The sequence below is a fragment of the Hypanus sabinus genome, unplaced genomic scaffold (assembly GCF_030144855.1).
Source record: "Hypanus sabinus isolate sHypSab1 unplaced genomic scaffold, sHypSab1.hap1 scaffold_170, whole genome shotgun sequence".
In the NCBI taxonomy this organism is placed as follows: domain Eukaryota; kingdom Metazoa; phylum Chordata; class Chondrichthyes; order Myliobatiformes; family Dasyatidae; genus Hypanus; species Hypanus sabinus.
Genome location: NW_026779784.1, coordinates 377,119 through 395,180, shown reverse-complemented (window position 1 = coordinate 395,180; position 18,062 = coordinate 377,119). Strand labels below are relative to the sequence as shown.

General features: G+C 45.2%; 1 protein-coding gene across 1 annotated transcript; it reads left to right on the top strand.

Annotated features, from left to right (window-relative positions):
• The first annotated feature begins 3,614 nt into the window (after positions 1-3,614).
• Positions 3,615-10,889, top strand: LOC132387286 (gastrula zinc finger protein XlCGF26.1-like). Its single transcript, XM_059959642.1, has 2 exons — positions 3,615-3,683; positions 8,881-10,889. Exon 2 carries the CDS (start codon positions 9,289-9,291, stop codon positions 10,393-10,395), a length of 1,107 nt encoding a protein of 368 aa, XP_059815625.1. The 5' UTR covers positions 3,615-3,683; positions 8,881-9,288; the 3' UTR covers positions 10,396-10,889.
• The last annotated feature ends 7,173 nt before the right edge of the window (positions 10,890-18,062 follow it).

The window sequence follows — 18,062 nt, the reverse complement described above, 5'->3', positions numbered from 1 at the left end:
CTCACATCTCGCTGCCTCCGCCAGGACATTAAATTGTGAACAACTGTGGTCAGGGACTGCTCTCTGGGGTACTCCAAACGCTACCTCCTTCCAGTCTGAAAACGACCCACTCATCCAGACACACACTACCGGCAGTTTATCGATCTCCAACGAAAAAGCCTAATCACCTACTCCTGAGGGTCAATACCATTGCTGACTCGGAGTTTACAACCGTCAAATACCAGGAGGGACATAATAATCAGAAAGTCTCTAGTCACAGCCGTGTAAGTAAAATGTGATCTCAGTGGGTGTGTGGCGCATGCTCAGAATGCGAAGGAGACAGACAAACTGAGCCAAGTCACAGAGTGATGAAGGGGAGGAATGATCCATTTTGATACAGCGAGGGAAGCGGAGAGTTTGATATTGTTCCTGATGCCGGAACTGTAGCCTGTTAGAAGATGAAGTCTTGTTCCTCCAACTTGTTCTGAGCTGTGACAGTTTTTTTCAGAAGGCACCATGGAGAGTAAAATTATCTGAGTTGAAATGTTGTCCTTCACCCTCCAAGCTTTTAACAGTGTAGAAAAGGCAAAGGAATTGTCTATGGGACTCACAAACACGTTAGACTGCTGTATCTGTCAGGTCACCATCGCTTGAATGCCTCCGGTCCTTGAATGTGGAGGCGGAGATGTTGGAGAAGACAGCGCCCCACTCGCTACAAGGAGAGCCCGATCACGTGTCCATGTCCGTGATCTGATTGGATACATCGCCATGACGTTATAGCACTGTGACGTCATTCACTGGCTCTCATTTTGGAAGGGATTCAGTCGGCCATCGCAGATACACAAACAGCTTCGCACTGGGAAGCGGCCGTTCACCTGCTCCGTGTATGTGAAGAGACACATTCAGTTAACCCACCTTGTGATGCTCCGGTGAGTTCGCAATAAATAGAGGCCACATTTCTGTCTGGAGTGAGCAAAGAGTTTTACTCAATCATCCCAGCTGCTGCAACACCAGAAACTTCACATCAGGGAGGAAGTTCAAATCAGCTCCGTGTTAAATGTTTAACCATCACGGTGACTGAAGGCAGCTGCAGGTTCATGAGGGACTGTTACTGTCAGATTCTGCAGTTCTTGCGGCTGCTCATCGCACCCAGGACTGAACCCTGGTCACTGAGCATTGGAGGAGTCTGTTCTGCTGATGTTAGACTTAAACTAGACTGGTGTTTAATATTGTGGATCTGTGAAAGATAAATCCCGTGAAAGATAAATCCTGTATCAAATCCCGTGTCTCGCTTGAGAGGCCACTCAGCCCAGCTGGTCCCTGCCCATGTTTCTGTTCCATATCAGTATATGAAAATCTACCCCCGCCGTTTCCCTCTCACTCTCCCTGAGATGACAGGTTGCATCTAGTCACCACTCCGTGGGATAGGAGATTTCCCTTGAATGTCATAGAATCACAGAAATCTACAACATATTATCGATACTTTGTCCCACAATGTTGTACCGACCATGTAACTTACTCTAGAAATTGCTTAGAATTACCCTACCGCATAGCCATCTATTTTCCTAAGCTCCATGTACCTATCTTAACAGACCTTTTTGTATCCGGCTCTACTACCGTCGCTGGCGGTGCATTCCACACACACGCCACTCTTTGTTTAAAAAACTTAGCTCTGACATGTCCTCTATACCTACTTCCAAGCAGCTTAAACCTATTCACCCTCGTGTTAGCCGTTTCTGCCCTGGGAAAAAGCCTCTGACTATCCACACGACCAATGCCTCTCATCATCTTATACACCTGCATGAATTTCCTGCATGATTGTCTCCGGGCTGAACAAGACGATGAGCTCACTGTGGTTGTGACGTTGTTCAGGGCTCCGGACGAAGTTGGTTAAACTCCTTCTTACCCGCTCTTTTCAACGTTTTGGGTCATTTTCACCAATTTTAAAGGATTGTGCCTCAGACAGCTGGGTTGTTGCAATTGTTACGTGCCAGCAGCAATAGATCACTAACGGAGTCTGGTTTCGATGTTAAAACCACTCTCTTCATTATTATAGTGACGGGGTCCTGAATTACCCTTATGAACTGTATTTTTGAAAAGAGAGAGGGAGATGTTCAACACCGGACACAGAGAGAGGGAGGGAGGGAAGGTGGACAGAGAGTGAGAGAGAGAGAGAGAGAGAGAGTTAGAGAGGAAGACTGCTCGGAGACGATGTTATGGTTTCTCTGCAAGCTTGTTGACACTTTTACAAGGACACTGTCAGCTTCTGTGTTCTTACAGAGAGAGAAGGGAGGAACTGTTTGATGGACAGCTGGGGCTCAGCACGATGAGATAAGTAGGAGGTCCGCTGATAGACCTCCAGACACATGGTTTTGGACACTGAATGAGCTTTGTTGTGTCCACAGAAAAAGTTGGGCTTTGGAAGATCGATCCGGAGCATCAATCAGTGGCTCTCGCAGTGTGAAAAGGCTGTGACCGGTGGGGAGTTATTCGTGTGTCCATCCCTCGCCTGGGTTAATAACTCCACCACTGAAGAACGGTCCCATTTATAGTGGTCACAGTCGGTGACTTCCAAAGGATTTCGGAGGACGAAGGGACTATCGACGGCGTCAGCTTACCTGAAGACTCAAAACTCTCCCTCTCTCTCTCTCCATCACTCCCCGACTCAATCCCACGAACTGAACCGAACTTCACTCATCACCGGAAGACGGTATCCATTCACCCCGAGGCGTGAAGAAGCTTGGCTTTCCTATTTACACACACACACACACACACACACACACACACACACACACACACACACAATCATTGCTAACCTGTTTGATATATCTGCATTTATATTGTTGTATAGCGTAGTTACTAATAAAGGGAATGTAGAGAGAAGGCAATTACGAAGAATTCCACACACATTCCACGCTGGGTAAACGAAATAACAGTCGCCGAAGATCTTATCCGTCGATTAGCTCCGAAATCCACTTAGAAATATCACCAGGTGACAGTCACAGGAATATCGTCTTCAAGTGATTACCACAGAACACCCCGATTCCAGGTAAGGGCCAACAAAAGTGATACCACAGGATACTCCAGCAAATCCACACATATGGATGATACGAAGTGACAGTCACACATCCGTTCTGCACTGCGTGTCGATGATCAGATCAACACAAAAGAGTTGCCAGCTTGATTCAGGGGCTCCAGAGAGAGATGGTGTCCAGAGGAGGAGGACGAATAAGACCAGCACGATGTGGTTAAAAGTGAAAGATTAGAAGCATTTGGAAACTGGTTGATCGAAAAAAAAAGGTGGTTAATTTCTGCAAAACACAGGTGGAAATCAACAGATAAGGCAGAAATTTTGGAGAGGAATACTTAGAAAATGTTTTCTCAGTATTTCCAGCAACTGCAGAATCTCCTATGTTTTATATCTGCATTTTACTTTGGCATTAGATACACGTTGATATTGAGTATATTGCTTATGGGAGCCGCTTTCTGCATTAAAACAGCTGCAGATTTTTTCTATACCCAAGATAAAAAAAATGAGGTATGGACATTGAACCGGTGCTTGCAGAAATGTTTAATGGCACCGTGATTACCCATAGGGCAATTCGCTGAAGCGCCGATGAAATGCGCAGGCGTCAGGCTGAGGACGTCCCTGAGTTTCACGCATGCGCGCAGTGCACAGAAGGCTTTGAAAATGTCGGTTGCAGGTAAGAGCGATTAATTGTGTTTTTATCTTAAATACCGACTTCAGGATAATTCCTCTGAATTTCGGACACCGTGGGCAGCAATCCCGGGACAGTCCTGCCCTCTTCCCTCTCTCTCAGCTCCACGATCCGTACACGGGCCCCGGGGAGCTTCCGGCTGATGAGGGAATGGGAACCGATGGATCTCTCAGACAGAGCTGAGCTCCAGCTATCTAAATCCAAGGATTAGGAACTCGGAGAAAGGGAGCAAAATCTTTTACATCAGCAGTTGAGAAAATCACCTTTGTTCTCCCTCCAACACAAACAAGAGAAAATCTGCAGATGCTGGAATTCCAAGCAACACACACAAAATGCCGGAGGAACTCAGCATTAGTACTCTTTTCCGTAGATGCTGCCTGGCCTGCTGAGTTCCTCCAGTATTTTGTGTGTGTTGCTTCCTCTACCTCCTCTAGTTCTGCACTTTTCTACCGGTGAGAACATGTTTTGTCCCATTCTCTCTGGGTACATTATGATATCAAACACCTTTGCCCTGGACAACAAGTAGCTTTCACTTCACAAATGTGCCAGACTCCAGTGAGACAGAAAGACTACTGCCCTTCCCTTCGTATTCATTGGGATTTCATTCACTGAGTTCACCACCGTCAGTCATTGGGGACGGGTTCAGGGGGAATATTTATGTAGAACACAGAAACTAGTGATGCCTGTTTGCATTTTGGTGATGCAAAAGTTGCTGGAGAATTTGCAAGTGGGAAGAAGTGGAGTGATATTTGGAAATCTGACTTCTTAAAGTGTAATTTAGCAAGCAAACCACATATGGACAATGTGTAAAAGCTTTGGTGAGAAACTCCTGCATTTCCTGTTACAGGCCTGCTACATAGGTTGTGTGAGAGTGCAGATGAACTCGATCAAACCCAGAGGAGATCAAAGTTCCTATTGACAGTGATTTGCTAGCCGTGAAAATGAATACCTCTCTATATAAAATTCACTGTGCACATCTTGTCACTGGATAAAAAATACACAGTACAAGATTTATCTGCACACTGGTTATTACAAAGTAGAGGGGTATTCGAGGGAAGGAGGGGAGACCTGCAGTGTCCCTGATGCCCTCCCCTACAAGATGTGCATCCAGCTGCAACTTGTAACCCTGCACTTCAATGAGCTGCTTGAAATGGGTGAATTCCATATCATCCAGCAGTTGGAGGGGGTGATAGATATGACATGAAGGGAGGTGAGCTACTCCCAAGGTGCAGGACACAGGAAACTGGGTGAGAGTCAGGAAGGGGAATGAGGTTAAATAGGCATCGCAGAGTACTCTTGTGGCCATTTCACCCAACAACAGGTGGACCACTTCAGAAGCTGTGGGGGGAATTACCTGGCAGAGGAAAGTCAAAAGACTGATAGGGGATTCGTTAGTTAGAGGAACAGAACAAGAGGGGACGAATATCCTAGTGGTAAGACTTGCTAGTGGTAGTGAGCAGGGGAGGGGGTGATGTGGTTAAAATAAGTTGTAGGGGGAATGGGAGCCAGAATGACAGAACAGATAGTGGAGAGGGTGAATTGAATTGACTTTATTAGATACATATTTCATAAACATGAGGAGTAGAAATATTTACCTTACATCATCTAAATGTGCAATGTGTAATTTATAGTAATTTATAATAGATAGTTTGTACATAGGACAGTCAATATAACATCGAAATGCAATTGTATCAGCATGAATTAATCAGTCTGATGGCCTGGTAGAAGATGATGTCCCGAAGCCTGTTGGCCCTTTTGCTGTGGTACCGTGTCCTGGATGATAGCAGCAGGAACAGTTTGTGGTTCTGGTGAATTGGGCCTTTTTGTTGCTGATATTCGTTGGGCCCTTTTTACACACCTGTCTGTGTAAATGTACTGAATCGTGGAAAGTAGATTGTGCAATGTATAATTTCCTTGTTTATATTTAGAGACATTTTTTGGTGTATAAAATGATGAGGGGTATTGAGCATGTGAGTGGCCAGAGGAGTGTTTTTTCCCCCAGGGTTGAAATGGTTAATGCCGAGTTTCCACACTCCAAAGACCCTTTGTCCATCTCCTGAGTTAAGAGAGATGGAAAAATATTTAAGATCTCCCCCATCTGCTTTGGTTCCACACGTGGATTGCCATTCCGGTCTTCCAGAGGACCAACTTTGTGCCTTGCAATCCTTTTGCTCTTAATCTATCACTAGAATCCCTGAGGATTATCCTTCACCTTTTCTGTGTCAGCAACCTCATGCCATCTTTTAGCCATCCTGATTGATTTCTTATGTGTTCTCTTGCATTTCTTATACTCCATAAGAAACTGACTGCCTATCCCTGTTATGCAATTCCATTTTGTGCTTTACCAGGGTCTCAATATCTCGTGCAATCCAAGTTTCCCTACAGTTTCTATCTTTACCTTTTATTCTGACATACCCGCTTACTACTTTCAAAATTTTGCTTTGAAGCCTCCCATTTACCAAGCACACCTTTGCCATAAAGCAGCCTGTCCCAATCCACAGTTGCCAGGTCCTAGTGTTGATTCTAGGTGTTGATCCATGCACTGAACTCATCCACCTTTCCTGCACTGCTCCCTGTATTGAAATATACAGGGCTCAGCATATTCACTGCACCATGCTCAACTTTTTCATTCCTGAAATTTGTCTGAGGCCTGAACAACATCTTTCTCCACAACCCCACCACCATCTGTTCTGTTATTCAGGCTCCCATTCCCCCTGCAACTTTAGTTTAACACTCCTTACCCCCACCTCCCTCCATGCAGATCTATCACCTCTTTGGCTTTCCTCTCCCAGATCAATAAAAAGGAGGTGCATACCAGGTACAGGCAGATAGGAGCAAATGGGGTACTTATGAAATACAGGAAATTCAAGTGAACACTTATGAAAGAAATAAAAGAAGGCATGAGGTTGCCCCAGCAGACAAGGTGAAGGAGAATCCTCAGGGATTCTGCAGATATGTTAAGAGCAAAAAAGATTGCAAGGGAAAAAAAATTAATCCTCTGGAAGATCAAAATGGTAATCCACATGAAGGATAGCCTAGACTTGGGGAGATTTTTTTTGCATCCGTATTTACTCAAGAGATGGACACAGAGTCTAGAGAAGTGAGGCAAAGCCGCATTAACTTCATGGACGCTGTACAGATTACAGAGGTGGAGGGGTTTGCTGTCTTGAGGCAAATTAGTGTGGATCAATCCCCAGGGCCTGACAAGTTGTTCACTTGGACCCTGCGGAAGACAAGTGCAGAAATTATTGGGGTCCAAGCACAGATATTTAAATCATCCTTAGTGACAGGTGAGGTACTGGAGGATTGGAGGACAGACAATGTTGTTCTGCTGTTCAAGAAAGGCTGTAAAATAAACTAGGAAGTTATCCATTGGTGAGCTTGACATCAGAACTGGGAAAGTTATTGGAATGTGGGTGCAGGAACCAAGTATATACTGTAAGTATTTGGATAGATGTGGACTGATAAAGGATAGACAGTATGGCTCTAGCCAATCTTTCAGAGTCTCTCGAGGAAGTTATCAGGGAAGTGGATGAAGGCAAGGCAGTAGATGTTGTCTACAAGGACTTTAGCAAGGCACTTGATAAAGTCTCATATGGGAGGTTGGTCAAGAAGGTTCAGTCACTCAGCATTCTAGATGAGACAGTAGATTGGATGAGACACTGTCTTTGGGAGAAGCCACAGTGTAGTAGCAGATGGTTGCCTCTATAACTGTAATCCTGTGATTAGTTGTGTGCCAAAGGGATCAGTGCTGGATCTGTTGTTGTTTGTCATCTATATCTGTAATCTGGATGATAGTGTGGTTAACTGAATCAGAAAATTTGTGGATGACAACAAGACTGGGGGTTTAGCAGCTGCAAGAAGACTTTCATGGCTTGCAGTGTGATCTGGGCCAGGTGGGAAAATGGTTTGAGAAATGGAAAATGGAATTTAATGCAGACCAGTGTGAGTCGTGGCACTTTGGTCTGACCTACCAAGGGAGGTCTTTCACAGTGACTGGTCGGGCACGGAGGAGTGTTGTAGAAGAAAGGGACCTGGGAATACAAGTCCTTAATTCACTGAAAGTGGTATCACAGTTAGATAGGGATGGAAGGAAATATTTTAGCCCATTGCCCTTCATGAACCACAGTAGTGACAACAATAGATGGATGTTATGTTGACTTGTAGAAGACATTGGTGAGGCCTTATTTGGAGTATTATGTGCAGTTTTGGTCACCTACCTACAGGAAAGATGTAAAAGAAGTTCAGAGATTTCAGAGAAAATACACAAGGATGTTGCCATGTCTGGAGGACTTGGATTATAAGGAAAGATTGAACAAATCAGGGCATTATTCTTGGGAATGTAGAAGATTGAGGGGAGATTTGATTGTGATAGAGAGGCACACATAGTGTTAATGCAAGCTGGCTTTCTCCACTGAGATTGGGTGGGACTACAACCAGAGGCCATGGGTTATGGGTGAAAGGTGAAATGTTAAGGGGAGCATGAGAGGAACTTCTTCACATAGAGGGTCATCCGGCTGTGGAATGAGCAGCCAGCACAAGTGGTGCATGCGAGCTCGATTTTAACGTTTAAGAGGTTTGTGTAGATACCTGGATGGTAGGGGTGTGGGAGTGGGCTGTTTAAATAGTTCAGCACAAACTAGATGGCCCAAAGGGCCTGTTTCTGTGTTGAAATTTTCTATGATTGCGACAAGAACCTGAAATAATACAAAAATTCACTCTAAGTCCTTTTAACAGATGTGCGGCCAACCAGTCATTTCAGCAGGAATTTTTTAAATGGCGTTAAAATTGTGGCATTTTGTTAATAATACACAAGAGAAGATCCCAGCTGCATGTCAAGAAAGACAATTTGCATGAGAGTGTTTCAGTCACTGTGGGACAAGGAACACGTGCCGCTCAGCAGGAGCCAGGAATAATACCAATGGAGGGAGTCAAAATGAGCCAGGTCACAGATTGGAGACGACAGAAATGCTCCATTGTTATTGAGACAGGAAGAGTATCAGGGAATTGATGGTCATTCCAGGTTCCAGCACTCTACCCAGTCAGGAGATGATTTCTCTGTCCAACTTAGGGTGAACCTCACTGTAACCGTGTGATACCAGATCAAACCTTGGCAACTCAAGTAATCTCATCTGAAATGTTGTCCTAAACCCATTGATGGATTTTGTAAATTTTTTTACAGGTTAAAAATGAGAAGGAATTCATCTCCAGGAAGCTCAAACACGACACGCCAGTTTTGTTGTCTCTGCCTAGATACTTAAGAACTGGAGCAAGGGATCCAATTGTCCACCCTTCCTGCTCAGACTGTGGGGAGGAATTCACTCGGTGATTTTGACCAACTGGCACGCCCATCATTTTACACAGGAAAAAGGACATTCACCTGCCCAGACAGTGGGAATGGATTCACTCGGTTATCTCAACTAAAGGTACATCAGCAAGTTCACACTGGACAAGGCCATTCACCTGTTCTGTGTGTGAGAAGGGGTTCAGTCGGTCATCCCACCTGTGGACACACCAATCAGTTCACACCGGGCAGAGGCTGGTCTTCTGCTGAACTTCTGGGTAAGGATTCACTCTGTCATCTGAACTAATGGCTCACCAGCGAGTTCACACTGGGGAGCGGCCGTTCACCTGCTCAGTCTGTGGGAAAGGATTCACTCTGTCATCCACCCTACTGGTACATCAGCGAATTCACACTGGGGAGAAGCTGTTCACCTGCTCAGACTGTGGAAAGGGATTCACACTGTCATCCCGCCTACTGGTACATCAGCAAATTCACACTGAGGAGAAGCCGTTCACCTGCTCAGTCTGTGAGAAGAGATTTACTCAGTTATCCAACCTACAGAGTCACCAGCGAGTTCACACTGGGGAGAAGCCATTCACCTGCTCAGTCTGTGGGAAAGGATTCACTCTGTCATCCACCCTACAGAGACACCAGCGAGTTCACACTGAGGTGAAGCCATTCACCTGCTCAGTCTGTGGGAAAGGATTCACTCTGTCATCCACCCTACAGAGTCACCAGCGAGTTCACACTGGGGAGAAGCCTTTCACCTGCTCAGTCTGTGGGAAAGGATTCACTCTGTCATCCAACCTACAGAGACACCAGCGAGTTCACACTGAGGTGAAGCCATTCACCTGCTCAGTCTGTGGGAAAGGATTCACTCAGTCATCCAACCTACAGAGACACCAGCGAGTTCACACTGGGGAGAAGCCATTCACCTGCTCAGTCTGTGGAAAAGGATTCACTGTGTCATCCATCCTACTGGTACATCAGCGAATTCACACTGGGGAGAAGCTGTTCACCTGCTCAGACTGTGGGAAGAGATTCACTGACTCTTCCACCCTACGGAGACACCAGCGAGTTCACACTGGGGAGAAGCCGTTCACCTGCTCAGAATGTGGGAAGCGATTCACTCGGTCATCCGACCTACAGAGACACCAGCGAGTTCACAGTGGGGAGATGCCGTTCACCTGCTCAGTGTGTGGGAAAGGATTCACTGACTCTTCCACCCTGCAGAGACACCAGCGACTTCACACTGGGGAGAAGCCGTTCACCTGCTTATTCTGTCGGAAGAGATTCACTCAGTCATCCACCCTACAGAGTCATCAGCGAGTTCACACTAGAGAGAGGCTCAGAATGTGGGAAAGGATTCACTCAGTCATCCCACCTCTTGGCACACCAGTCAGTTCACAGTAAGGAGAGGCCATTGTTATGAATCCTTTGGTTTTGTTTGCTGTAGACTGTCATTTTAAGAGAGAGAGAGAGAGAAATTAAGAAAGTGAATCAGTCTGACTTGCAGCTTGTTTACATCGCTCGCAGCTTGTTTAGTTTTAACTGAGGACACAGACACTCAGAGTCAGACGGAGACAAAGGAGGAAAAATGGAAGGATCAAAACCAGGGAACTAGTAGCCAAGGATCACTGTTTGGAACTTTCCTTCACTCACAAGGGTGGGCTAATTATCGATTCACCGTACATCGAATGTGTGGTTGTCACCTCATTTGATCCACAGGAGTGGATCTGATTTGCGATATCCTGTGGAGACGACTTATGTGTTAAGCCTTGCCTGGCTGTGGCGTGGTCATTCATTTGATGATACCACTTATGACAATTCACTTTAGGTGATAATTCGTATGTACATTTGTAAAGATGATGGATAAAATCTAGAGCGACTGTTCTCTCTTTTTACCACCATGGAAGCTGTGGAATACAACATAATTGCCTTCTCTCAACATTTACCCTGGATTACAAAAATATCTCTCTCACATCACCTATTCTGTGAATGAATTGAACTTTAATACTTTAACATCTCCAGACTCCAAGCCTTGTTTCCCCTGAGCTCAGAAGTTTGGGAGTTATATTTACACACATACATACACATAACACTCATGAGGAAATCTGCAGATGCTGGAAATACAAACACAAAAAAAATGCTGATAGAACACAGCAGGCCAGGCAGGGAGAAGGGAGAAGCACTGTCGACGTTGTGGGCCGAGACCCTTCGACAGTACTAACTGAAATATAGTAAGAGATTTGAAAGTAATGAGGGGAGGGTGAAATGCAAATGATAGGAGAAGACCTGAGGGGGTGGGGGTGAAGCTGAGAGCTGGAAAGGTGATTGGCGAAAGTGATACAGAGCTGGTGAAGGGAAAGGATCATGGGAAGGGAGGCCTTGGGAGAAAGAAAAGGGTGGGGGTGTAAGTACCAGAGTGAGGGGGAGAACAGGTAAACAACTAAATATGTCAGGGATGGGGTAAGAAGGGGAGGACGGGCATTAACAGAAGTTAGAGAAGTCAGTGTTCATGCCATCATGTTGGAGGCTACTCGGCCGGTATATAAGGTGTTGTTCCTCCAACCTGAGTTTGGATTCATTTTGACAATAGAGGAGGCCATGGATAGACATATCAGCATGGGAATGGGATGTGGAATTAAAATGTGTGGCCACTGGGAGTAGTCTTTTGCTGTTGGTTCATTTCTAAAGCATTATGGTTTGTAACAAAATGGGGCTGTGTCTGGGATATGACAAATTTAAGGATTGATTAATTATCAATTTCATTGGAGAAATCCCTTTTGATTTACTTGTGTGTGGAAAACCAGCAGCAATGGATGTTGATAGATATCTGGAAGTGTGAACCTCTCAGGCATTAGAGGACACCAGAAAGATTGAGTTGTTGAGTATTGCTAGAACGTTAATACTTGCTAAGGTGAAATTGACAATGAGGAGGGCACAGATGCAGAAGATAATAGCTGAGCATTATGAATCTGAGGATGTGTTTAAAGTGAAGGAGTTGGAGGTGTTTCCTGAATGTAAACCTCGTGAGCTTGAGCTCCAATAGAAGTTAGAAATATTAAAGATGGAGGCTCCGGAAAGGCAGATGCAGTTTCAGGCTAAAGAGGCAGAAAAGCAGACAGAAAATTCTCTTACAAAGTGTACTTAAGGGGAAGGCTTAGCAACCCTATTCTGCTTTGACAGTTGCTGAAGCAGCTTATTATTTACTTATTTATGCTGCCCCAATCATCGCCACTGGGCTATAAATGTGCAGGAGCTGTGTGTGGTTCAGTGTTTTGCTCAAGGACACACAAGCTGCCTCGGCTGAGGCTCGAACTCATGACCTTCAGATCGCTAGTTCAACACCTTAACCACATGGCCACGCATTATGACCACATATTATGACGTAGTGAAACAGGCTGTGCTCAAAGCTTACGAGTTGGTCCCAGAAGCAGACAGGCAAAAGTTTAGAAATTTGAAGAAATCTGTGAACCAGATATACGGAATTTGCTTATGAGAAATTTGTGTCTATTGACCACTGGTGCACATCTGAACATGTAAATGATGATTTTAACAGCTTGAGAGATTTGGTTTTAATTGAAGAATTCCAAAGGTGCGTCCCTGATGACATAAAGACGTATTTAGATGGAAATGATGCTGCCACTCCGCAGGAATCTGCTGGATTAGCAGATCAGTTTGCTTTAATTCATGAAGTTATGTTTACCCTGAATAAGAGTTTCCAAAAGGCACTTGTCAAGTTGTGGGTAAACCTAATGAGCTCACCCCAGTGGCCTGTACCTGCATTCGGTGAACCCTTTTCCAAAGTTATAGTGGATTGTGTTGGCCCATTGCCAAAGTCTAAAGCTGGCCATCAGTATCTGCTAACTATTATGTGTACTACATCCAGATTCCCAGAGGCAATGCCTCTCAGAAATATTAAAGCTAAAACTGTGGTGAAGGCTCTTACCAAGATTTTCACTTTATTCGATTTGTCTAAAGAAATACAGTCTGATCAAGGATGTATTTGTATATCTGCATTATTCAAGCAGGTAGTTTATGAATTGGGAGCAAAACAGATTGCATCATTTGCATACCATCCGGAACCAGAAGGGGCTTTAGAAAGATTTCATTCTACCCTCAAAACAATGATTAAGACATATTGTGTTGAAAATGGAAAAGACTGGGATGAAGGGATACTTTTGCTTTTGTCCAGATGAAGGAATACATTTGATTTTGTCCACAGAAAGAGAGTCAGTACAGGAATCACTGGGCTTTACTCCATTTGAACTTGTATTTGGTCGCAGAGTGACCTTTGACCTTGTTAAAAGGAACCGTGGATTGATGGGGATGTACATGTTAACTCGTTAGACTATGTTTTGAAGTTCAAAAATAAACTACACCAAGCCTGTAGTCTAGCGAGACAAAACTTAAAGATTTCTCAAAACAAAATGAAGTGTTGGTTTGATAACAGGGCTCGCGAAAGAAAATACCAGGTGGGAGATAAGGTGCTTGCCTTATGTTGACGAATCCACTTCAGGCGAAATTCAATAGACCGTATGAGATAGTCTCTCAAATTAATAATGTGAATTCTGTTATTAAAACACCCGACTGACGTAAACTAACACAGGTGGTGCACATAAATATGATAAAGCCTTTTTTGACAAGCAGGCACCATCTGTGAGTATTGTTGTCAAAACAAATGAATCTGGTAACCCTGAGAATGAAACAATTGACTCGTCTGAGACTTTTCACAAGCCAAACATGGTCCCAGTTAGGCTAATGAACTCGGTTGTTCTAGAAAACATTGATAACGAGTTGGCTCATCTGCAGCCAAAGCAACAACAACAGCTGAAGGAATTAATTCTGAAGTACAAAGATTTATTTCCCGATGTTCCCAAGCAAACCACGGTCGCAGTACATGATGTAGATGTTGGTCAAGCCAAACCGATTAAACAACACCCACTTCGCATGAACGTCGAAAAGTGTAAATTGGCTGACCAGGGAATTGAGTATATGCTGGAGAATGGTATTATTAGGCCTTCAAAATGAGATTGGAGTCACTCTGCATTATTGTGCCCAAACATGATGGTAGTGTTAGATTTTGCACTGATTGTAGAAAGGTAAATGCAGTAACAAAAACTGATGCCTATCCTATCCCTAGGGTGGATGATTGCATCGATAAGGTTGGAATGGCTAATATCTTACAAAGATTGATCTGTTGAAAGGGTATTGGTGTGTTCCATTGACGGACAGAGGTAGAGACATTTCTGTGTTTGTGACAGCATCTGGGTTGTATGAATACAATGTTTTGCCTTTTGGAAGGAAAAATGCTCCAGGAGCATCCCAGAGAATGATTGATTTTGTAATTCGAGGGTGAGAACACACAGATACCTATATTGATGACTTAGTTACAGGGAGTGGCACTTGGGAAGAGCATATCTCTGCAGTAGAAAAGCTGTTTGACAGGCTTTCCCAGGACAACCTTACAGTTAACTTGGCTAAGAGTGAATTTGGCCATGCCAGTGTGACCTGTCTTGGCTATGTTGTAGGTCAAAGGAAGTTGGCTCCTGTTCGGGCAAAAGTCCAGGCAATTTCTCAAGTTCCTATTCTGACTGCTAAGAAGGCTGTTAGAAGGTTTCTGGGAATGGATGAATATTATCGTAAGAACTCTGCTGCTATCGCTCTTCCTCTGACCAATCTCCTGAAGAAGGGTGAAAAGTTTGTTTGGACCGACCCTTGTCAGAAGGCATTTGATTGATTGTTATCAGTATTTCAGATTAGGCCAATCAATGTAGTGCTGTCAGCAAATTTAATTATCAGATTGGAGCTGTGGGTGGCAACACAAGTCATGGGTGCACAGAGAGTAAAGGAGGGCGCCAAAGAGACAGCCCTGTGGGGTATGTGTGCTGAGGGTCAGAGAGACAGAGGAGATGGAGCCTACTCTTACCACCTGCCGGTAATCTGACAGGAAGTCCAGGATCCAGCTACACAAGGCAGGGTGAAGGCCGAGGTCTCTGAGCTCCTTGTCGACACTTCACGCCTTTGTCTAGCTACTGCTCTGCCCATGACTGCAAGGAACTGCAGAGAACATCAGAGAAACAAGCCTCCCCTCCATGGACTCTTCCTATACTTCCCCTGCCTCGGAAAAACAGGCCACGGACTCAAAGATCCTCACAACCACAGACATTCTTGCTGCAAACCTGCTATCCCATTGGGAAGAGATACAAAAGCCTTAAAGTGCGTAACACCAGGCTGAAGGACGGCTTCCTGTCTGCAGTTATAAGCCAAATGAATGATAAAATGGACTCAACCTCACAATGTAACTGGACGTGACCCTGCACCATATGTCTATCTGCACCGCACTTTCTCTGCAGCCATAATGCTTTGTTACAGTGATTTTTTTGATGTATATCAGCTCAATGTACTGTTGAAATGTATCCATCTGTCTGGATGGTACATCAGGCAAGATTTTCACTGTAGCTCAGTACATGATGATAATAAACAAATTTCCCATTTTAATTGTGTGGAAATATTAGACAGACTGAGCTTCTGCTCTGGAACCACAGAAGGAAACTGAACTGTTGTCATTTCTGTGGAAAGCAAATATATGGAAAATACTTCAATCTCACATTACGATCTGCGGTAACTGGGATCAGGTAACCGGTGGTTGGTCTCCCATATCAATATCAGAATCAGGTTTAATAGCACCGGCATGTGTCATGAAATTTGTTGTCCCTGCGGTAGCAGCAGAACCTAATTGATAACAATAGTTTTGAAAAATTGTGATTTAAAATAAGAATATACATATATATAGTACAAAAATAGAGAAAAAAGTAATAAGCTATTTTAATTGTGTGGAGCAATTTGACTGACTGGGTGTTGCTTTGGAAATTCTGAAGTGAAGCTGAACTAAACTTTACACATTTATGAGAAGCTCAGAGAAATACAAATGGCTAAATTCTCACATAAACGGGTCAGACACCCAGAAACATCGGCAGCACTTCAGCACCTCAAAACAGTGAATGAAACATGCAGAAACTATTGCAGAGAAAAAAGACATTGTCCACCCACAACGAGAGGACGTGACAGATCCGGATCTCACTGCCTTGTCTGAACGGGGAAAGATGAAGCTACACGGACACATAGAACAGTGACCCGCAGATGCTGCAGATCTGCAGAAATATGTGAACAGGAACCGGGATCAGGTGACGGGTGGAGGGTCTCCCTCCTGAACTGTTGACTCTGCTCCTCGCCCCTCACATGCTGCCCGACCCATCCACCGCATTCCCCACATTATTCCATATTTACCCCAGATACATGATTATTTTTCCACACCATATCTTCCCCGATCCTTTTCCCTCCACGTCCAGGTCACAGAGTCACCGGCTCAATTCCCATCCAGGTCCAAAACATAATTCAGACGCAAAAAGGAAATGTTCACGTTTCATTTAAATCAGTTTTGTGTTTCTAAACACTAATTTCTATTCACATTCCTCCAGAGCCTTGCTGGACAGGAACACTGAAACATCAAGTGAGAAACAGCAGGAGGCAATTCAGCCCCTCTAACCATCAGCAAGATGGCGGCTGCTCACCCATCTCAGCCATGTGTTTCTGCCCGATCCTCATTTCCTCGATCCCTTCGGTCTCCACACATCTGTTTTACGTGCGGACAATCACTGAGTCTTCACCGCACTCTGTGGTGGGGATTTATAAACATTCACCACCCTCGGAATGGAGACATTTCCCCTCATTTCAGTCCCGCACAGTCTATCCCTGTTTCAGAGACTGAGATCCCTGGTTCAACCGGTAATGATGTTGTGCATTTCAGTGTGTTCACCTCTCAGTCATCGATTCTCTAAAAGAAAGGGTTATCACATTTGATCTTTCTCCATATGATGACCCCACCACCCCAGGGATCAGTCTGGTGTATCTTCATTGCACTCTCTCTAACAAATACTCTCTAACCTCTTTGTTAATCCTCTATAGAATTAATTACCATCTTCTGCAGCCCCGTGTTGCCCCGATCACTCACCTCCCACCCGTCACTATTTCCACCTTCCCACCTCCCCCCTCACCTGGATCCACCTCTCACTCCCCGGCTCTTGCCCCATCCCCACCCCTCACCTCCTTTCTCTGACTATTTCCCGTCCACTCTCAGTCCAGACGGAGGGTCTCGGCCCGAAATGTTGACGGTCCATTTCCCTCCACAGATGCTGCCCGACCCACTGAGTACCTCCAGCAGTTTGTTCTTTGGTCTGTTCAACCCGTGTTAGTATGGGGAGCGGGATTTTACATCATATTCCAGGTTCAATCTCAACAAAGCACAGATAATTATCACTTTACCCGGACCATTGGCCCCGCTTGCAGGGCAACAGTCTGCCGGTGTTTGCCCCCAATGTGGTGAATCCCTCTGCTCGACACCACCGTGGGCTCAGACATTTCCACAGATGAGCCCCTCCTGTCCCCACCGGGACAAACATCCTGTCCGCCCCCTCTCTCAGCATCTTCATCCTTTCAATACAATCCCTCCCTCCCCGGGGAACCGGCATCAAACCGACGGGCCGAGCGGTCTCCTCCTACCTCTCAGCGATACATCAGACTCCGGCCGCGGGAGACGCTTCACAAACGCCCCAACTTCCCTCGGAGGGAAATGGAAATAAATCAGAAAGCGGACATTTACTTTGAGGTTTTCTCCGCTCTGAGGAGGCGGTTGGCGCTTGAGCGGGAGACGTACTCAGCGGGGTAACGCCCACTCGGCTTGTCCGCCTCCGTGACTGGTTGTAACCAGTGATTGACATCGCTTCGCACCAATGGGAATAACGTAGCTCCTGACTCCTCTGTTGACAGCGATGGGGGAATGGGCTGGTCACGTGATTATTAGCCCAGCCGTTGTACCGATGAAGCTCGTGGGTGACGTAAGACACCGCGCACGTGAGGGCAGATCCCGGTGTGGGGAGCCCATGTGTGACGTCAGGCGCGTGGGGGGTAGGAGCTGTGTGACGTCACCTGTGGGAGAGCGCAGGCATTTAAAAGCAGTGGGACAACAACATTAATCACGGGTTTCATCACTGAATCCAGGGTTGTGGGATGTAAAG

What these genes read in the sequence shown, in the direction of transcription:
- LOC132387286 (XM_059959642.1), top strand. Translation starts at nt 9,289, where the DNA reads ATGGCTCACCAGCGAGTTCACACTGGGGAGCGGCCGTTCACCTGCTCA.